Raw genomic sequence first — 23,154 nt, forward strand, 5'->3', positions numbered from 1 at the left:
CGTATGTTTTCCGTTGTATTTTTTGTGGTAAGCACTCTTCACAACGTGAGAGCGATTCATCAATCACATTTCACAGCGATAAGGCAATTTTCCGCTTGAGGGGAAACCAGTGTCGAGGGTTTTCCTTGGTTTCCCCGCTCGGTGCGTGACGATCATGCTCTTGTCCGTTGCTGCACTCCTGTTGAGTGGAAATCACCATTTATACTTCACTGAACGCAATCGATACTCGGTCGGTCGGTCAGGTGTGCTTTTCTCCAGACCTGATACAAGAGTGTTTTGGGCCAGGTGCTAGGGGTGTGAACAGTGTTTAGTCACGCTCTACTGTTCGCTGGTTCGGTCTTCACTGGAGTACTGTTCAACGGTCTGGATCCCTCACTATAACAATGCTATCCATCGTATTGAAAAGATCCAGCGGCGGTTTGTACGTTATGCCCTTCGAACGCTCCCTTGGCGGCAACCTATGCGTAATACTAGGTACGAGGATCGCTGTCAGCTTCTTCAGATCGACACTCTCCAACTACGCCGAGAAACAGCGCGTGCTATGCTAGTATCAGATATGCTGACATCACGAGTTTACTGCCCTGCCATTCTTCGCCAAATCAACCTGAATGCCCCCACTAGAACTCTGCGAAGGATGCCAGCGTTGCTATTGCCCTTTCGTCGAACTAACTACAGCTCTAATAGTGCCATCATCGGTATACAACGCGCTTTCAACAGAGTATCACAAGCCTTCGATTATCATTTATCGTTTAGTGTTATACGCTCGAAATTTTTGTTACTGTTCCGTCGACTTTTATATTAGTAGCCATTAGGACAAGTTATTTCATGTCTGTTGGCAGTAGTAGTAAATAAATAAATAAATAAATAAATAAGGATAGAGATAGAGATTCGTCGGTGTCAATCGAAGGGGCAGGTGTAGCACCGCTAATGTCACCGAGGGGTATAAATAACATTTTCCCCTTTTGCATTTTTGTGTCGTTTGTTTTTATGTGATTTTGAATGTTTATGAATAATATGGATTTTGGTTTTGATTATTGGTTTTTTACTTTGGACTGTTTTTTAACTATCAACCTTTGATGTTTGACTTTTCTTTTTTATATTTATATTAACCTAACACACACCGTTTTGTACTATTGTGCAAATATCGGAGTAAATATCTCAATAGATGGTTTAGGATTTGTTTAAGGTGAAATGGTGTTGAAGCCACAAACGACCGACTTCGAACCACCACTTCGAATTTTCAAAAACACATGACTCGAAAAAAAGTCAATCGTCATGAAAGCGCTATTTTAGCTTAGCTTCACCACAGCAAACATAAATTAATGTTTTCACAGAACGGCCATTTGTGGATTCAGCTCAAGCGTTGATTTCCAATTCAAATTTAATTTAAGAATAAAACAGGTGAGAAATCTATAATATTCACGATAGCTTCGAAGAACGACAGCTCTGATTTATGACAAAATATAACGCCCACACTGATGATTTACAGGGAACTGCCTTTTGGGCGAAGCTTAAGTGTCGATTATCAATCAAATCTAATTTAGGAATGAACGCGGATGAAAAATCGCAAAAATTTATATTAACTCCGGAGAACAACAGTTGTTCGTGATTTATGAACCAGTATTACGTCAAGATTGACGTTTGTCTTTCAAATTCAACAACTACCAGTAAATGACTAGCATTAGCGCGAACAGTAGGTTTTATTTTACCGGTAAGATCCGATAGTATCAATATTTTTAATTCCGCTAACAGTTTCAAAGCAAAGCCGCTTTGAAAAAAAAATGCTCGTGTGTCTAGGCCGACCAGGTTCAACAGTCTATGCAAATTAGTATAATTAGGTATGGTGATTCGCTGTTCGTTTTCGCCGTGGAGTGGAATAAGATTCGATTTCCTTTGTTTTAATATCTTTTCCTCATTCTATACATTTTGAAAAAAAATAGATTTGGTTCCCACCTGTTGCCTATTTTTAATATTTTGTACGTTGAAACATTCACTAGGACCTACGGATTGTGTCAATGATTTATACATTTTTCTCCGCTTGAACGTCATCTGGCTTGTAGGGCTGCTTCGAATTGTCCACTCTGGGTTCATTCTGCTTTCCACCAACCAATGCGTTGTCGAAATAGTCCGAGGCCTCCTTGGGACTAGTCATCGTCCAGTCCGTAACGTACTTTCTGATCACGTAATCAATCAAATAGCTCAGATAATGAATCAACCGTACCACAGCGGGGTCTGTGGATCCTGTCTGCTGTTCAGCGCCGTCTGCAGCTGGCATGGGCGCACCCAACGGGCGTTCTACGAAGACCTGAAGTATAGACAGTGAACAACAGAAACATTTACATTCTAGGTGTGGAATGGCCAATCACTGGACCGACGCAGTTTCTTCTAATCGTACCACGGTGATCATAGTCGCGATCAGTGCCAGCCGAGTGATTACGTTCGTTCCCATTATTCTAAGCACTGCAATGGCGGCAATTCACCTAATACTACACACTATTCAGTCTGTTTTTTGTTTCGTCAAGAACGTTTCGCGATCGCTTGGAATCTGAATTATTTATAGCTTCAGCAAATCTCGTGCGACGTGGGACAAGGTCTTGTGCAGCTGAGCAAACACGTCAGCTGGGGTAAGCATGATGGCTGCCGTGGCTGCTACTTCTACAGCTAATCTGTGCTTTGATCAATGGTTAGGCTGCGTGTTACTGAAAGAAAAATAGCAGCATCAACCGCATCGACTTGAATGTTATAAAATGGAATGGAAAATGGACCACTTATTGAACAATAAAAAAAATCCATTTATTAATTTGAACGTGGTGACCGTGCCGCAACATCTTTACGAGATTAGCCTCGATATGTTAATCAAAAAGATGCTCAAGCGAGCAGACGATCTTGGAGTGTGATACTGAAAACGAATCAATTTAACTGGCGTTCCTTTGTGCGTTTTCTGTGGCTATAACTATGAAATTAAATATCACTGCAACGCACGTGGCATTGTGATCCAAATACTTCTTCTCTTCATGACAAGCGCCAATAAATTGCAAAACAGCGTACGAAGTATTTAGTTCAACAACAGCCAAATGGACATTGATGTTATATATGTATTTTATCTGCAGTTTATTGCCCCTGTTCAGTTTTACTTTGTATGATCCTAATTTATGGGGCTTGTTTCATGTTGTCTGTTCATTCGTGTCCACGGTGGGGTGAAAAGGTTAAGCTGTGTAATGATTAACATTTATGCTAGACTTGCTAGTACACTGGGGTCTTTTTTACGCGGTTGGTTGTACCGCGTTGAAAAAACCCGCGTATAAAAAACCGCGTAATTTGAAAAAATCGCGTAAAAAAACTCCATTCAAGTAAGAGATCCGATTAAATATATTAACACATAAGTAAATATAAACTTGAAAATGATATAAAAATGGTAACAAAACACACAAAATAAGTTTATGATGCTTCCAAAATGAAAATTCATTGAAGAACAAGACAATAACTTTTTCATAATGATTTTGCCGAATTTTTAAGCTTTCGTTCCTTAATCGGAAGTTAATCGCAGCGACCCTGACTCGTATTGTTATACAATTATTAATGTATTTTGTTCCTTTTCCCGAATCAAGGGAAATTGCCTATTATTTGATAATAACGGCAAATATATTAAAATATGTATTACACTAAAGTCGCTTTTTACGCGGGGGATACGTGCCGCGTAAAAAAAAACCGCGTTAATTTCGGAATCCACGTAAAAAAAACCAGCGTTCATTTTGCATTCCGAGTGAAGGAAAACCGAAATCCGCGCAAAAAATACCGCGTAAATTCTGAAATCCGCGTAAAAAACCGCGTAATTGCGGAATCCGCGTAAAAACCGCGTAAATTCCGGAATCCGCGTGAAAAAGCCGCGTAGAAAACCGCGTAAAAAACGACCTTAGTGTCTTTAGATTGATAACACAGAAAGCCTTTTTGTGATGAACCATACGATTGATTTTTTACTTCATTAGATTTACTTATACTAAGCTCATTTGATACCGCATAAAAATAATCCTTCAAATCGCGTAAAAATAATCCGCGTTATTGTAAAAAAATAGCGTGAAAAAGCCGCGTATAAGAAAACCGCATAAAAATAACCCGCCTAAAAAACCCCAATGTATACTAGAGCTGGAAGAATCGTTTGGAGGCAGTGATCGGAGGTTTTTTTTTAATAGGGGGGGAATGTTTGTAATGATTTATTTATGTACAATATCGCACGCTTAGCCTTGGGGCTAATAGCGGTCTCGATCAACTAGATTAGTTGAGAGAATTCGTTATCGATATTGTTTTTTGGCACATTTTGCATGTGTAGGATAAGTACAACGATACACCGTGCCCCAGTGCTGAGTCGAGAAAATTTCCAACTCGAAAAGATCCTCGACTCGATCGGGAATCGAACCCGATATCACAACCGTGTGGGAGAGCTAGCCGACCGACATCGCTAACCACAGAGCCACGGGGACCACCTTATTTATGTACTAATATCTATTCAGAATTAGTATTGTGTGTTCTGCCACAAATGGTGACATTTCAACACTATTATATATATATATATATATATATATATATATATATATATATATATATATATATATATATATATATATATATATATATATATATATATATATATATATATATATATATATATATATATATATATATATATATATATATATATATATATATATATATATGTATTTGTACGCTTTTTTATATTATTGAATGTTATTAGCTTTCGCAGTTAAGATAATGTAATTGTAGGAAAATTATTAAACCTACTTGTCAAGAAAAAAAAAGAAAAAAACAAAACTTAAAATAAACTTAAAACAATCTTAATTGACTATACAGTGAGCTAATCGTTGCAATTGAGGATTGCAACGATTTTTGTCGGAATTTGTTGATAATTTGGCTTGACATATTTTCTAATTTTTCTACATTAGTGAGCCTATGTAGTTCGTTCGTGCTAAACCAGCGATGACGCTTCAAAATCATTTTCAAAAGTTTATTCTGAATCCTTTGAAGTGTCTTCTTCCTGGTTGTACAACAACTTGTCCAGATGGGAACTGCATATAACATTGCTGGCCTAAAAATTTGTTTGTAAATTAACAGTTTATTCTTGATACGAAGTCTAGAATTCCTGTTGATAAGAGGATATAAACATTTGATAGACTTATTGCACTTTGACTGGATATTTTCAATGTGCTCCTTGAAAGTAAGATTCTTATCATAAATTAGCCCTAAGTATTTAACTTGATCAGACCAATTTAAGACCACACCGTTCATCTTAATAACGTGATTATGGGTGGGTTTGAGAAATGAAACTCTTGGCTTATGAGGAAAAATAATTAACTGTGTTTCAGAAGCATTTCTTTTGCGGAAATGCTTGTATCGTCACAAAACAGAGATTTCTCACAACCTGGTGGTAAATCAGGAAGATCAGAAGTAAAAATGTTATATAAGATTGGGCCCAAGATACTCCCCTGAGGCACACCAGCTCTAACAGGTAATCTATTAGATTTACCATTTAGATAACCTGAAGAGTGCGGTCAGTTAAATCACTTTGTATCATTTTTGTAAGGTAAAGCGGAAAACCGAAATTTGACATTTTAGCTATTAAACCTCTATGCCAAACACTGTCGAATGCCTTTTGTATATCTAGTAGAGCTGCTCCAGTCGAATAGCCTTCAGATTTATTAGTTCGAATCATATTTGTTACTCTAAGTAACTGATGAGTAGTGGAATGACCATGGCGAAAACCAAACTGCTCATTTGCAAAAATTGAGTACTCATTAATATGTGTTATCATTCTATTGAGAATTATTCTTTCAAAAAGTTTGCTAATAGAGGAAAGTAAACTAATTGGTCGATAACTTGATGCCTCAGCTGGATTCTTTTCGGGTTTTAAAATTGGAGTGACTTTGGCATTTTTCCATTTCGTAGGAAAATGTGCTAGTGCAAAGCATCTGTTAAAAATTTTTACCAAGAAATTTAAAGAGTTTTCGGGAAGTCTTTTAATAAGGATATAGAAAATCCCATCATCTCCTGGTGCTTTCATGTTTTTGAATTTTTTGAGAATAGTTCGCACCTCATTCAAGTTTGTTTCCAATACCTCTTCAGAAAGAAATTCTTGGGTGGTGATCTGATAATACTTTTGATTTACTTCATTTTCAATAGGACTTACTACGTTCAAATTGAAGTTATGAACGCTCTCAAACTGCTGAGCAAGTTTTTGAGATTATTGTTCATTCGTTAGAAAAATGCAATCACCATCTTTAAGGACTGGAATGGGCTTCGAAGGATCTTAAGAACTTTCGAACGTTTCCAGAAAGGTTTAGAATAAGGTTTTAGTTGTTCAACTTCTCTCATGAAATTCTCATTTCGCAAGAGAGTGAATCTATGTTTAATTTCCTTTTGTAATTCTTGAAAAATAATTTTCAAAGCAGGATCACGAGATCTTTGGTATTGACGTCTCCGTATGTTCTTCAAACGTATAAGAAGTTGAAGTTCACTGTCAATAATTGGTGCATTAAATTTCACTCGAGCCTTAGGAACAGATAAATTCCGGGCGTTGAGTATTAAGGTGCTAAAATTATCTAATGCTCTGTCAATGTCAGCACTATTTTGTAAAATAATATCATCATTCAAATTTTCTTCGATCGTAGAACGATATCTATCCCAATTAGTCTTGTGATAATTTAACACAGATCTAGTGGGATTTAAAATAGTTTCATGGGAAATAGAAAATGTTATGGGAAGATGATCAGAATCAAAGTCAGCATGAGTTAATAAATCACTGCATGAATGACTTTGATTTGTCAGTACCAAATCAATTGTAAAAAATTGTAATAAAATCCAGCCGAGCAATTATTAAATAATATTTTTCCATTGGAATTGCTTTGAGCATTATTCCAAGATCGATGTTTCGCATTAAAATCACCGATGATTAAAAATTTAGATTTATTTCTTGTGAGTTTTTGCAAATCTCCCTTGAAATTATTTTTTCGCTCACCAGTGCATTGAAAAGGCAAATACACTGCGGCTATAAATAAAATGCCAATACTTGTTTCAATTTCAATTCCCAAACTCTCGATAACTTTGGTTTCAAGATGGGGTAAAACACGATGTTTTATTCGACGGTGGATAACTATTGCAACTCCACCACCGGCAACATCAATTCTATCAAACCTATGAACCATGTAATTTGGGTTCTTTTTTAGTTTAATATTTGGCTTTAAAAGCGTTTCAGTCACAACTGCAATATGCACATCGTGGACTGTTAAAAAATTGAAAAATTCATCCTCTTTCGCTTTTAAAGAGCGAGCATTCCAATTTAGAAAATTTACAGCATTATTTAAAATCATTGCTTAATTTCAATTTCATAACAATATTAGTTGTAAATTTTATACCTTCTTGAACAGCCTCGTACATCGAGTTACAGTTCAACAAAACGGACATTAGCTGCAGCATGGATTGTTGTAGGTATTCAATCTTTTCGGGAGTTGGACTACCTAAATCAATACTGGCTGACTTTTCAGCACCAAACACGAATGGTTTGTTACTGTTTGAATTTGAAATATTACCTGTAAGGACACTGGCATATGAACAGCCTGGTGTTGCCTGAACAGGATTTTTTGTCTGAAATTTGTTAGCTGAATTTAAATTATTACCTACAGACACACCTGCTAATGAAAGTGCTGGTGATGCCTGAGCAGTATTGAAAGTCTTTTGTATACCCACATTGACAACAGGTTGCTTAGAACTCCTACGTTGTCTGTAAGCAATAATTTTTGACCTTACAGGACAATTAAAGAAATTAGATTTGTGATTTCCCCCACAATTTACACATTTGAAACTATTAGTGGTCTCTTTCATGGGGCAGATATCTTTCGTGTGACCAGTGTCACCACAAATCATACATTTTGCTGCCATATGGCAGTTTCGAGTTCTATGACCATAGGCTTGACAATTCCGACATTGAGTAAGATGATGGATTTCTCCATGTCTCTTGAAATTTTCCCACTTTATTCGCACGTTAAATAAAACACGTGCTTTTTCCAAACATTTCCAATTATTTACTTTAGTACGATCAAACTGTACTAAGTAATTTTCCTGGTGTATTCCAGTTTGATTAATTTTGGCATTTGCCTTTCGTTTCATCAAAATTACTTGGTTGGGAGCAAAACCAAGTGATTCTGACAAACATTCTTTAATTTCCTCAATAGTTTGGTCATTTGAAAGACCTTTCAACACAGCCTTAAACGGTCTCTCGTTTTTGGCATCAAAAGAATAAAATTAATACATCTTTTCAGTCAAATACTTAAAAAGATGTTTATGGCCATCAAGAGATTCGGCCAAAATACGAAATTCGCCTTGGCGGCCAATTTGAAAATTAACTTTCACATCCGACAGAAACGATGAAAGCTCTTATCGAAATGCTTTAAAATTTGCTACATATACCACAATAGGTGGAACTTTAACCTTCTTCATAACGGCTTTATGCTCAGTATGAGAAGTTTGAATTTCTTGATCCCAACGGAAGAAAGAATATCATACCTGTTAGTCGAAATTTCAGTGTTACTTGGGGGAGATGCCTCACGTTTCCTTGAATCCGCATCAAAGCGAGCTTTTTTATTTTTTCCAGGCATAACTGGAAAACTTCACTACACTTTCACTTCACTATAGAATTTAATTAGAAATATCTCAAACCAAATTTACTCACTAAACACTCGTTAACGTTAAAAACAAATTTATTACTTTGCGTTTCAACAGGTAGTCTATCAAGAAGATTGCCTGTTGAAAGCGAAAAACAAAATTTCAATATCTCTCGGTAGTCTAAGACTTAGCCTCGAGCTGTTGGTAAAATGCGACCGTACTGTAGGACAGTTTAAGTCGATCTGAATGATCGGAGGTAAAAACAATGCTTTACACGGTCTGTGCATCATAAACTGATGAGAAAGTGGTTTTGTTTTTATATTGATTAATTCGCTATGTAAGGTCGAAACTGTTTTCTATTAATTGTTAACGTTAATCGTTAATACCCATTTTATTTGTATTGAAGTACTAATTTTGGTATGTTTTCATTTATGATGTGCATCTTAATCTACTTTCATTCGTACACGCAAAATTTGTCCTTATTACTTTGAAAACAATAACGCAAAATTGCTCTTTAGGTAACAAATCTGTTACTTAAAAAGCAATAAAGTTCTTCTCCAGTCAAGTAACAAGACATACTGCAATATTCTTCGCACATGTTACGGAAGTACGACTATCTTATAACGGTCGTTTCAATCGCAAGCAAAATTTCCACTGGTGAAAAATGCTCCCTTTCCAACTCCAGTCTAGAAACAACACATACCGTTGCATATTGGGCCGTCCACATTCCACGTGGACAGCTTTAAGGGAGGGGGGGGAGCAGTGTCAGTGTCCACGGTCCATACAAAAGTGTTAGAATTTATATCGGCAGTAGTCAACGGAGGGGAAGGGGGAGGGGTCTGAATTGTTGAAAATCTGTTCACGTGGAATGTGGATGGCTCTTATATTGCACATGTAACTAGTTTCTTCTATCTCCAATTCATCCAGTTTGCGTGTGTTAGTTTGTTCGTCGTACGCATACGGAATAGAGAAAAAATATGACAAGAGCTGCCAAGCAGCATTTCTCCCCGTCATACAGTATGCAAACGTTGATGATTTCAAAGACTTCATATGCGTCTTGAAATCACATCACGATCTGTAAACTGCGTTAGAGAAAAACACAAACATTGACTTTCTTGCAAGCTATCTAAAACACTCACTCATCGCTTCATGGAAACTCATTTGGTCCTGTTTGAAGATTCAAAACTCGTGGCTATCTAGAACAACATTTGCAAGTCCGACAACTCTGGTCACATATTTGCCAAGAGGATGGCAGCTCTATCTAAACTCTACATGTTTGACAGTAGGCAACATATCGGTGTTTTATTTAAAAATAATGCCCCGAGGCAGGCGCCCAGCAAAAGTTCCATATACTTATCACTTTAGTCTAAATGACTCTTCACTCATTCAACATAGAAAGAAATAGCATGTTGCTATCCCCCTAATATTTCCATTTCAAGTAAACACTGGGGAACGAAATAGTGTTGTTTCTAATTAAACATTTAAGGTTGACGGGTGAGATTCTGCTTATTTGTGAATGAAGGGGCAGAAATGAACCTGATCGTTGCTTCAATACAAATGCTAAAGTCACGATACACATACATTACGGTTCTTGGTTGTATGTTCTCCTACAGAAACACAAACAAGCGTGTAGCCGTCATATATTTTGTTACTTTACGGTTATTACCTTTTGTGTTTAATGCGAGGTCAGAAGACACAAAAAGTAACAAAATGTTACTCAAAAGAAACAAAATCTTCCCTGTTTATGTTGGGCGTACAAATTTCATATTGACGCTTTCAACTTTTGCACAGTGTTACGGGAGCTCAAAATCGTGAGCCTTTTCGTTTACTATTGTTTTATTGAAATACTTTGTTCAGATGAAATTTAGTATATACAAAGCCGCAGAAAATGACAAAAAAATTTGGCGCTAACTGCTCAGTCCTGCACTTCAGAGAAATAGTGTTTTCAGCAAAGTTGCAGATAATATTGTCCCGCAAAAGTTTGCCGAGAACAATTTTTTTCTCATTCTTCTTGTGTTGGAGATATAACGTTTCATACTAGACTTGTCCTTAGTACTATTTTTTTTCTATATCTAAAATATGGAGGTGGCAGTAAAAAGGGTCATTTCAAATTTCGAAAACCGGCCATGTACATTTCGTTCATTGACCCAAAAAAATTATAATTAAAAATATTGCAAAATCACAGCTCAATCGAACATGATGCCTCGAAGCGCTCAATGTGGTGATTTTTCGACCCTCGAAAATTGGGACTGGAATAAAATTGGAATAAGCGAAACTTTTTTCTCAATGCCAAATGTCTCAAAAATACATGAAACGTCGAGATCTGATGTTATCTAGAAAAAAAGTTTTTGGCCGAAAATCAACCTTCTGAGACTTAGCCGTTTTCTGGGCAGCCGAGTTAATATGGAATATTCTAAAACTGGCTACTGTTCATTTCACGACTCGTTGCAAACCAGATGTAAATTATTTTAATGTTAATTAGGTATCTCAAACTTAGTTTTCATTATAGTGGTTCATTTATTTTTTACTAGGGTGGTTCCAAAAACAATTAAAATGAAATCTATTGTTTTTGAAAAGGAAAAAGCAATCATAGCAGGGAACCTATGTCATTAACATTGCCTTACTCACGCAATGACTAGCATCATTTTTGAATGTGAAATTTGGGAAAAGAGTTTTGGGAAAGAGTAAAAAATGGGAAAAGTGTTTAGTACAAAATATAACAGTGAGTGTAACGAGGGGTTAAGAGGTTAGGTTTCTCTTTTCCTTTGAAAATCATAAAATTTCATTGTTCTCGTAGTTGCCATCACTCTTACTGAAACTAGTTGGTCCATCTTTGTGGTACATCAAGTCAAATAGGGGCCATCCACATACCACGTGGACAGCTTTGGGGTGGGAGGGGGGTGTTTGGCTAATGTCCACGGTCCATACAATTTTTTTAGAATTTTTATGGGCAGTTGTCCACGGAGGGGAGGGGTCCACGGACTGAATAAGCCGATGAACCCGTCAATTCACCCGTTTCAGTCGTTATATAAACAAATAAAAAGGAAATTTTTTCCTACTAAACCACTTTAAATCAAATTTTAAATGTATTTGGAACCACTAATGAATCACCCTCATAAAATTCAAGTTTGAGACATTTAATAAACATTGAAATAATTTGATTTTCGGATAAGTTTTTTTTTTCGAAATAACACTAGATCTCGACGTTTTGAACATTTTAAAGATATCTGGCATCGAAAAAAATTCAATTTTCCCAATTTAATGTACTCCCCTTGGTAGATTTTCGAGGGTCGAAAAATCACAACTTTGAGGCACCCCTAAATCATATCCGATTGAGCTGAAATTTTGCACAGATAATTTTTGGGCCAATAACCGAAATGTACAGTAAAGTCTTTTTTTACACAAGGGATGCGTTTCAAATTTGGGATCGCGTAAAAAAAGACTTTTTTGAGTTGCAAATATAACGAAGAAAACCGTTTTAAAATGTTTGAAACTCGTTTGAATATGATAGTGGTCAATCTAGAGACCAAAATTCAATATTTTAATTTTTCAGTATTTACACCAAAAATTGTGATTTTTTTTTTTTGAAAATTGATATATGTTACCTAGTTATCTGAAACAGAAAACGTGATTGAAATGAGGTCGATATCTTGTACCGTTTTTGAGTAATTAAGAAAGGCAAATCGCGTAAAAAAACCGTATAAAAATAGGACCTCAGGGGTCATCCACAAATTACGCAAGGGTTTAGGAGGAGAGGGGGGGGGGTATCCAAATTTCTTACGATTGCTTACGAAGGGGGAGAGGGGGAATCAAGAAAGTCTTACGTAAGATTGAAAAATTAAAGAAAAAACTGAAAAAATTTTACAAAACTAAAATAAATAAAATTAGTTGAAATATTTATCGCTGCGATCTTAACAGTTGAACCTTGGGAAAGCAGTGAATCCGCCGTCGCTGGGTGATTGCGCACTTCACTTAATTTCTACTTAATTTCGAATTTTGTTTACTTTAATATAGTATTAACTATAATAACTTGTTTTGTTTTATCCTCTACGAATGTGCTATGTGTGAAAAAAAAAACGTTTACCTTCGAAAATATTTTTTTTTCCCTAAAAGGACAATCTTACGTAAGATTCGTGGGGGGGGGGGGAGAAGAGTAATGCAAAATGGTACTTAGCCTTATTATGGGGGGAGGGCGGGGGTTTCGAAAATTTCGAAAAAAGTCCTTAGATAATTAATGGATGACGCCTTACTGTACATGATTAGCTTTCGAAATTTTACATGACCCTTTTCGTTGCAACCCTAATGCAAATGGTACGCACCTACAGAAGGATGAAAAGTTGTATTCGAACCTATTGAACACCCTGTAAGTAAGACGGTATGCCGAAAGTACCCTACTATGAACAACCAGAAATAAATTTGCTTCGGAAAAAATCAGTATCGACCCCAGCGAACGAAACTCGATACTTGAAACGTCAGAACTCTCTCAAACCGCCACGATTGCGGTTTTTAGCCACAGAACTAAGAAAACTAAACTTAGCAGTCACCCATGAGGGCGATGGAAGAAGATGGGTGAACGCGAGTTTCGAGTATTTTCCAGCTACTAGTAATGATAATGGCTTGAGGTTAGTGAGCTTTACCGCTGCTAGAAGTATGGCAATCTGTAGCCAGTGATTGAAATGAGACTTGAGTTGTACAACTCATGAATTGTACACATTGCGAAAAACCTTGAATCCTCTCAATCATTGCTGAAATGCTGGTATGGTAGACTAGTTTTTAGAGAAAACAGATACATGTTTTGACTAAATCAACTCTTAGAAGCGAGTCGATCATCAGCCAAATGAGGTGAGCTCGTATCCTTAAAGTTACAGAGTCCACTTTGACATGCTATTGATCATGAATTCGAACTTTAGTAGAAATATGATCGTTCGATGTCAGAGGGTCTTTTAAGCATGGTTTTATTTTAGGCTCATTCTCTTTCCCCTACTTGACCTTCACCTCGCCCTATATTTCAGAAAAAAGTCACACACTTTTGAATAAATGTCTCTCCAGGTAGTTATAATTTGCGAGGCTTGGTAGAGTCTATATATAGGCCCTTAGAGAAGGTAAAAAAGTATGAAAGTCTGTTACTGACCACCGTGACAATAGTAACCTTTTTTCCGTTATAGTCGTTAGAGATGCAGAGGTAATCTCGTTCCCTGTCAACGATTGCAACACTTTCTTCTTTCCTTCCCTAGCCGACCGTAAGGACTCAACCGATGCCGTTATCGATTTTTACAAAGCGGAAGCTACTGAATTGTTGTACATTAAAGATATAAAAGATACAATCACAATAAGAAATATGTCGTAAAAGGAAGCAAAGAGAGTGCACCAAAACCGATACTAATTTACTCGCATACTGACAACGATGTCAACGCATCTTAGGCTTGGTTTATATGTATTCAAATATCGCTAAAGTGACTTTTTTCCATCGCTGTCTGTAAACTATAGTTTGCAAAAAAAGACATCTAAAAACACATATGGCTGCAACACCCTAATGGCAAAGTCAACTCTAGTCTCTGATCGACCGGATTATGGCTGAAGTTTGGCGTTTCTCAGATGACATTGATGTGTGGTCCTTCCAACGTCAACTCAGATCATCATGGACTTCAGACAGAGGTTGTCGGTTTTTTTAGTTTACTCATCACTGCGACCAGAGATTAGATCTATTGAGATATTGCCCAGGTGTTTTCTGTACTTCGCAACTCATATTATTGGCAGTATTACTATTGAAGTAAGTGATACGCTTATCATTCATATTCGTGCTTGTGTGTAAATTTTACCCTTCCGTTGCAAACCTACTGCTCTACTGTACCGCCTTACTACAATTCCATGGAGAGAAATTTCATACGTTACTCACACTAGTTTTATTATAATAGGGACTTATCTTTGTTAGAAGGAGAGTCAACAGGGCTACTGTAGAATTCAGATTGAAGGAAGGGTACGTGGTAGAGATCATTCAGCACACAAAATTTTCTCCTGTTTCCTGTTCCATAGGCTTAGGTCGTTGCAGTAAACTTTTGTTGAAAAGTACCAGTGTGACTTTCAGGAAGAGCGATCTTTAACGGGCCAACCTTGCATTTAATCGCTGACCAGTTCAGAGAAGTAAACTTGCATATTCATCATCTGTTTGTGGACTTCAAGTCTGTGCTCCAAGACAGTATACTAGTTATGGCAGACTATGCTTGAGCCCAGTTTCCTAATAGAACTGATTAAACTAATTCGTGCCACCTTTGACGGCTTCTTATCGTGCGTCTGGATTGCAGGTGTAATTCCGAACCCATTGGTGACTTCGGACGGTATTAAGCAAGCTGAAGGGCTCTTGAACCTGTTGTTTATCATTGCCAGGGAAACTGAGGATGAATTGCGATAATCTATCTTGAAGGCTCATAGATTCCAAAATAGCGTACGATTCAGTTAAGCAAAAGTAAGTCTGTTGGATTGATACTCAGCCAGGATAATGTCGAACAGAAACCAGTTCTAGTAATATTATTTTAATAGTGATCGATATTCCTATTGTAATTTAAATAATTTAGTTACATATACATTAGGTTTCATACCAGCAGTTAAAAATGAACTTAGACGAAGACGACACCAATTTTTTCTTTCATTTAGTATGCAGACCTCAAAAAGGTAACATACTCAAACTACATGTCTCACTTCGGACCAATCGGTCAGCGCTAATTTAGCCTCACCGTATAGATGGCATTGCCTCGAGGACACATTATTTGGGACACCCCCTATGCCAGCTTACTTTCGCGCAACGGTATCTAACGTAAAAATCGAAGGTAAACACGCGCAGCACAAAGTGCAGTTCGGTCGATCGTCGTATCGTGCCGTCGAAAAACGCACGCCTGCCTTCGGGGGCTTGCACATTGAGCGTGCCGTAAATGGAAGATTCCATTTGGCACCTTTATTTACCAACGAAGCAGATTTCACAAAAAATAAACCCTGCAGCGGAGTACTAACCGAAAACAGCTCGCGCTTCAGTCAATTAAATAAATATTATCGTTAATGCGTAGCTGGCCACATGACAGTGCCGCTTATTGAACTGTAAAAAGGGAACGTTTGATGATTTTTTTACCATTAATAGATGCTGCCCCGTAGTTCATATGTGGTATATTTTTTGAGAGATTCATATTTCATGTGCCAGCACTTATCAAAAGTACAATCAGAATGAAGGTCTTCGAAGGGTTGACTCTGGAGCACCTCTGTTGCATTTTGTCGTGAAGTTAGCCAAGCAAAAGTTGTTTAAGCTGCTCTTCTGCGAAATGTAGACTGCAGGTGCCACCTGGGCCAATGTGTTATCGAAACAAAACCTTTAAGTTAAACAGTTCTCCAAACTGGTGGAGTAATAACATTGAGCTGAACGTTGATAGAACTATACGTAGCAAAGCGAAATTCTAAACTGTGAACATAAAACTGTTTGGTAACCTGAGGAATTTTTACCTTCCGGGGAAATTCAATACCAATAAACCAATACTTAAGGATTCGCCACGGGTAATCTTTGCCATCATTATTATTTGATGTATGATCGTTCATAAATGAATGCATTATGTGAAAAATTAAACGTCAATTCATTTTAACCGATAATCTGTTCAAATGAACAATAGCTTTCAGACATCATCGCTGTAGACCTCAAATACACGAGTATCCACAGGCTCCGATAAATAAGAATTTCCTCAATCTTTCGATCACGACCAGAAACTGGATTACCTTGGCGCAAAGATTAGCATATGCTGCGGATAGAAATATATAAAAGAAGAAACAAAACCGGCCCCACCCCCTGCGGGCTGACGGCTGACATGAGGTACAACCTGATGCAATATTTTGCGCAAAAGGCAGTAATGCATACACCTTAATTGGACGATTCGAATGAATGAATTAAGAAGGTTTGGAATAATTAGTCAAAGAGGCACATGTTGTCTGCTAAACAAAACTTACTATGATTTATGTTCGTTTTGGAAGGGTTGTTTAAGTACATTTGTATGAGAAATCCTCCATAAAACTTTAAAAGGGCGTAACTCAAAAATTAGTCAAATTTTTCAAATTTGACCCAGAAGTGCAGGACAGTAACACAAACCAACTAGCATTAACAGTTTTGATGGCGTATTTTATTTTATAATAACGGTATTTGGAACACCGTGGCTTCATAATATATACGAACAATGACAATATAGCCTGCTAAAATGATTGTCAGTTTACACCCGTTTGCTCCGCGAAGGCCATCTATTTTTTTTTTTTGGTATTTGAGCACACTTTGTCTATTAAGCGATAAATGCATGAATGGCTAATTGTTTAGATTTCCGGTCACGATGTTCGGGTACACAAAATATTAGGACGTTCGGAAAACGCAAACTGATTGTTCACATGAAATAAGGAACGGGTCTGCTGACAGGCAATATATTAAAACTCATTGATCCCAGCGGAATCCAAACGATTCGTTAATACATTCAACACTTTCGATTCCATTCGACAGCATGCAATTTAGTCTTGGTTGGATGTAACCCACTTGATACGATCACTGAAAGTTGTCAACTCAAGAAGCCCGACAAAAGAAATTCGTCTTACTGCAGGCATTTTATATAATACCGAATGATTGATTACACCATCATGTTGTACTTTTTTGACAGCTGTAAATAGCGTGAAGATTAAACAAGCCGATCTCATCGAGAGACGCGTGTTTGCGACATGGCACAGCCCTGCTGCGCCAGCTGAACGGACGCGCCCTTTTTCCGGCACGGTTTTGACAAATTGGCTAGTATGAAATGGACGAGAAATCAAACAAACCGCGGGAACCGGAATGCGTGAAGAAAAGCCGAGCCCTCTGCCGGAATCAGGTACCATGTCCGTGAAATCGGCTTTCCTTAATCAGTGTCATCGTACCGAAGCACGTAACGAATTTCGAAAACGCACTAGTTTGAGTGCGTAACGGATGTCAGTTGGTTGAATGATCTAAAACCGGATTCGTGCAGGATACTGATCGTATAACTATTGTTACCCTGTATATTTATGGTAAAGCTAATAAAAACTAGCGAAATGATTATTGACGCTGTTATTTGGAAGTTAATTAGTATGAGTGTCAAGTAGACAAGTTTGGTTAAAGTTAGTGTTCAGGAAGGGCTTTCAGCCAAATTTCACAGTAGGACGAATGTTCGACTACAATTTTAAACCAAAAGTGGAATGAAACAAAGTTATTATTTCTTTAGTACAATTGTAATTTATGTGTTCATATGTTTAAAATTGTGTTATGTTTCTACGTGACTTTTTCTACTAACTTTTTTTTTGATATAAAACAACTCTTCACAATTTTGTTAATTTGACAAATGCACAGTTTAGACAAAATAAAATACAGTCTTTGCTTGAGCAAAGAATTGATCAAACATAAATTGATTAGGTCGGTGCTAGTCGGCCTACTAGGTGTTGGTTTTTCCCTGTTGACCTAGGTATTTCCGTCACTAGCCATTCACAATCAATAAATTGCGGATCTCTTTTTTTTGCATTTTAATTACTAGGTGTCTGCCAAGTAAATGGAATATGGTTCCCGCTTTGTGGTTCGGTTTGTTTTTCAGGATGTGTGACCATCAATTAACTCAATGTTCTCTCAAAGCCGGATTTATATCAGTATTCTGTAACTATATACAACTGCCCAGCACGACAACAGGAAATGTTCTTTGAGAGCTTCCTCGAGCATTCACACACTCGTGCCTTTGTTATGACATTTAACAATCGAAGTATTCGATAAACATGGTGTACAAATTTCAATAACTCACGATTAGGTCTAAATTCTTGTTGTTTTCAATTATGTTTACCTGAAATGAGAAAATAAAAAAAGCAGTTAATATGACTTCGATCACAACTTTTACTATAACAATCGATAAAATTTCATTTAATTTATTTAATTGACGTTAATGTATGCTTTCAAAAGAAAAAAGAGAGAGAGAGAGTACAGGGTGTCACCGTGAAAGTGATACAAACATTTGAGTACCTTTTTTCCAACCCGGTGCATCCTAACAACTCCCATATAAACTAAACGTACCCCGTGATTGTTGGCTCTCTAATTCTCGTCACATCTGATGTATACTTGTATAGTTTTTGAAATGGGCGTAATGCCCACATGGGAATTATATTCTTTTACTATGAAGTTTTAATCGTGATGGTTCACGGTAGTTAATACAATTCTTGGTATCAACTGTTAAAATGGGAGAGGTGGTTAGAAAAGGGAAGACATCCGATATAAATCTCCCGAATTTAAAAAATACATACACTAAAAAAAGATCACCGCCGTGTACCACGCGGCGAGAATAGAAAATGTATTTTGTTGATGATTCCATAGCCGATAACAATGCAAAATATTGTTAGTGACCCCTAAACGTTAAGGAAAAGTGTTCGCAAATGTGCTGTAAAGATACTTAATAACCTCTCTTTTTCATTTTTTTTAAAATAGTAAAAACAATTTTTTTATTATTCTTGTTAATGATATTTATGTAAATTTGATGTATTTATAAGAAGAAACACGGTTGAATTTTGGTATAACTATATACAATAGGGGTGGGGAATCGTTATATGGAAAAAACGAAACTTGATAGCACAAAGCCAGAACCAAGTTTTTTTTGGTTCCATTTGAGGCCCCAAACAATCCTAAATTTATGGGAAGTCGATTGGTTTTATCTCCGCTTGGCGCATTGCATTTCAAATTTGCATGGGAATTTGTATGGGAAAACCTACTTTTTTGCATTTCCCTCTCTAGAGAGCTCAGAAAGGCCTAAACCATACGTTTCACAACTTCAAAATGTAGGTTCTTCGATGCTTAACAACTTTGCGAAAGACACTAAAAAGCTAGGATGTTCCTAAAAAATGATATAGCCGTTCAAAGTTGAGTATGTCGAATCAAATGCTGAAAATCATTTTTTTTGCCAACACTGCCAATGCACCGAAGATAGGCAGATTTCCTTCTGAAGTAATCTCTGAAACACGTTGTAGATCCTACCTACGCTCAGAAAATTGACCCAAATTTGTTTGCTTGATTGAGCTGAGTTTATAAACTCTATACGACAGGTTACTTCTGATGGGAATCCTGCTGATGTACACTGAAATAATCTCACCTATTCATATTATATGAGTGTTATAATTTTGCACTATTAGAATTTCCAATCAAAACGATGTGATCGGAGAAGTATCATGCATTCTCCATAGGATCGTCTGATTGACTACAATTACTACCAAGCTTTTAAAATAGATAAGAAAATCCTTTAAGAACTAAAGAACAAATAATTCATTAAACTCATTGGAAATGCCATAATTTATATCTTGGCATATAATAACAATTTCATCAGAAAATCTCACGCATTTCTTGTTATTATCCTATAGAAATAACTTCACTAAAGGGACTGTTTCTTTCATATGATATGTACATGAAAACAAATCGGTGTTTTTTTTTTTTATAAAGGATACAAGAATTTATTATAAAAAATAATATTTATTTTAAGAAATTGGTACTTGATTGTTGACTGTTAAACGGCAATCCTATAAATTAAAGCAAAAATGAATTACGTCGGTCAGTGGCAGTCACAACTTTCGGGAGATTTCCCTACCGACTTACCGGTTCAACGTTGGCCACTTGATCCGAGTTCCAATGGTCTATTCGTTGTTTGCCCTACGATTATATAAGTGCCAATTTCTTCGGTGTGATCTATAGTTGTGAATATCTATGTAAGTTTAAACTCAAATGAAGTAAAGACAACTAACTTACCCATTGGAGATGAGAAAATATCCTTCCAATCGCTCAATAAGAAACCGTCTTTTCGTGGTGTAGCCATTTTGAATAACAATCTGGATTATTCGATACCAAATCCAAACGTCAAAACAAAACTTTACAAGTTAAACTGACAAAAAGTCACGGCGACATGCGTTTTTCAATGGATTTATCAATAAGATTTATATGTTGGTTTCGATACATGACGGTTTTATATACCTACTTTATGAAATGTATTCCGCAATGTTGCCTGTAAATTTAAATTTTTACGGCACATGTTAGACGTGAATGAATTTCAAATAAAATGGATGTGAAAATCCGATAATTATTATTCCATTGTGCGATTCGTTAAAATTATTGTATCACATTTAATTTACAAATGGATTTCCAATGGAATCTTATAAAATTAAGAGATCCTTTGGTACGTTAAATTCATTGGACAAATTTAATAGAGAATATATGTCGACTTGTTTCAGTGTACCGGACATTGGTAGTGTTGGCAGAAAACAAGATTTTCAACATTTAATTTGATGTACTCAACTTTGAACGGCTATAGCATTTTCTTAGGACATCCTAGCTCTTTAGTGTCTTCGACAAAGTTGTAAGGCATCTTGAATACTGTACTTCTACATAGTGTAGTGCATTTATAATGCATTGCTGAGCTCTACCGAAAGGGAAATGCAAAAAAATGAGTTTTCCCAAACAAATTTCCATACAAATTTGAAATGCAATGCGCCAAGCGGAGCCAAGCCAATCGACCTCCGATAAGTGTAGGATTGTTTGGGGCCCCAAATGGAACCAAAAAAACTGGTTCTGAAAAATCGATCAGTTTTCCCCACCCTAATATGCAACAACATAAATTTTTAAGATTTTTCGAAGGTTTTCTTCGGACGAGTTTTTTATTAGATAGTAATTTGGTCATTCACAACTCATTGAACAATCTTTGAATATCTGAAACTTTTTAGAAATGTGCACAGGGATTCCATCTGGTATCTTCGACTCAATGACCAAAAAGTATACTCATTTCAGTGTTATTCTGTATGTAGAATTGTGATTACCGACATTTATAACACGCACACTACATATACCGATGTACGTAACAGACATGCAATGATCATAATTTCTCTCTTTCTCTCCCGTTCTCTATTTTTAAGAATTTATATTCTTTATTGAATTATTGTACCACCTGGTTACAATTGACATTACGCCCAAAACAAATGTTGAGCGAGGTGTACTTTTGACGTCCACGTCTAGTGTTACATGTACATGGCTTTAAATTGTTTTTTTTTTAACTGAGTTAACCTGAGTTAACGGAGTTAAAGTTAATCACTAGGAATCACTCCGTAAAACATGAATTTGTATTGTGCCGTGTCAAATAAATGTTGTGTGAACAAAAAAAAATCACTAGGAATCATTATAAACACTTTTTAAGTACTTATTGAAGCTTTTGCGGCATTGGGCAGTGGGCACTAGTGGGTTAAATAACATGAGGCACAAAAGTGATCCGTAATTGTGTGAGATCCATAATTGAGGGGGGAGTGTATGTAACCTTTGCTTTAAAATCATTAGCGTTTGCATATTTCTTCTCAACTCCGTATGCGCACAACGGACAAACTAATACAAATACACCGGAAAAATTGAAGATGGAAGAAAGTAATATGTGCCAGATATGCGACAGTATGTGTTGTTTCTTGAATGAAGAAGGAAAGCGAGAATTTGTCGTTAATGATTTGGAAAGAAACAAGTGAAAATTTCGCGTGTGGTTGTAACGACCATTTTAAGTAGTCCCACTCTCATGACATGTGCTGTTGATGTTGATTGAGGGGAGAAGAATTTTATCGCTTTCTAAGTAACAAATTTGTTACCAAAGGGAGAATTTTTCGTTATGCTTTTGAAGTAACAATGAAAAATTTTGCGTGTAAAAATGATTGATTTTTTTATACTTTGCTGTCATATAAAGTATACGAAGAAATCTCAATTCTGGAGAGATCCATTTAAATTGCTGTCCCAAAGATGGTGAGTTTAATTTGAACAAAACCATCATATCAAGAAGACTGGCAACTTTGAACTAATCCCATACAAATGACAAGCGTCAAATCAACCAGGCACTCCTTGAAGGTGGAAGCATGTTACAAAAGTGGTTGTAATTACATCGCTACGAAAACATTGTGTGCATGTGTATTAAAATGTAAGTGATTTTTACAGTTGCATGATAGATATAGGACATCTTTATGTTATCATTATGCTTATTTGAGATATCGGATTTTCAAACCCGTACCCGTTGGGTTCAATATTTTTTGACAGTGTCGGATTTATGTTCGAATCATAGCAATCTCAAATGATGATTTTTCGCTGCATATGTAGGGAAACTGTTTCATTATTCAGCCCATATATTCATCTCATACACATGAAAACACAATTGAAAACAGGAAAAAACGCATACTTTCTAACTCAACCAGTCAAAGCTCTAAAGCACTCGAAAACTCATTTATTTCAATCACCTATCTCAGAAAACAAAATCCGCGCTTTGCTCTAAACGGCTACAATGGGACTCGTTCAGCAGCCAACCAAAGTTTTTTAAAGAACCACTTTTTATTTTAATCACTAAATAAAACACTCACTAACTAAAAATACTTTAATCTTTGAAATGATCGCCTCAAATTTCCAAAAACAAGCTTGAAATAGTAAAAACA

General features: G+C 36.5%; 2 protein-coding genes across 7 annotated transcripts in view; both read right to left on the reverse strand.

Annotated features, from left to right (window-relative positions):
- LOC129722951 (probable chitinase 10) overlaps nucleotides 1-23,154 on the reverse strand; it is a 132,983-nt gene that overhangs the window by 37,905 nt on the left and 71,924 nt on the right. The window lies entirely within an intron of this gene.
- Nucleotides 1,691-2,533, reverse strand: LOC129722953 (uncharacterized). Its single transcript, XM_055676835.1, has 2 exons — nucleotides 2,396-2,533; nucleotides 1,691-2,305 (listed from the first exon to the last, which is right to left on the reverse strand). Exons 1-2 carry the CDS (start codon nucleotides 2,447-2,449, stop codon nucleotides 2,021-2,023), a joined length of 339 nt encoding a protein of 112 aa, XP_055532810.1. The 5' UTR covers nucleotides 2,450-2,533; the 3' UTR covers nucleotides 1,691-2,020.

The sequence above is a fragment of the Wyeomyia smithii genome, chromosome 2 (genome assembly GCF_029784165.1).
Source record: "Wyeomyia smithii strain HCP4-BCI-WySm-NY-G18 chromosome 2, ASM2978416v1, whole genome shotgun sequence".
Taxonomy (NCBI): Eukaryota; Metazoa; Arthropoda; class Insecta; order Diptera; family Culicidae; genus Wyeomyia; species Wyeomyia smithii.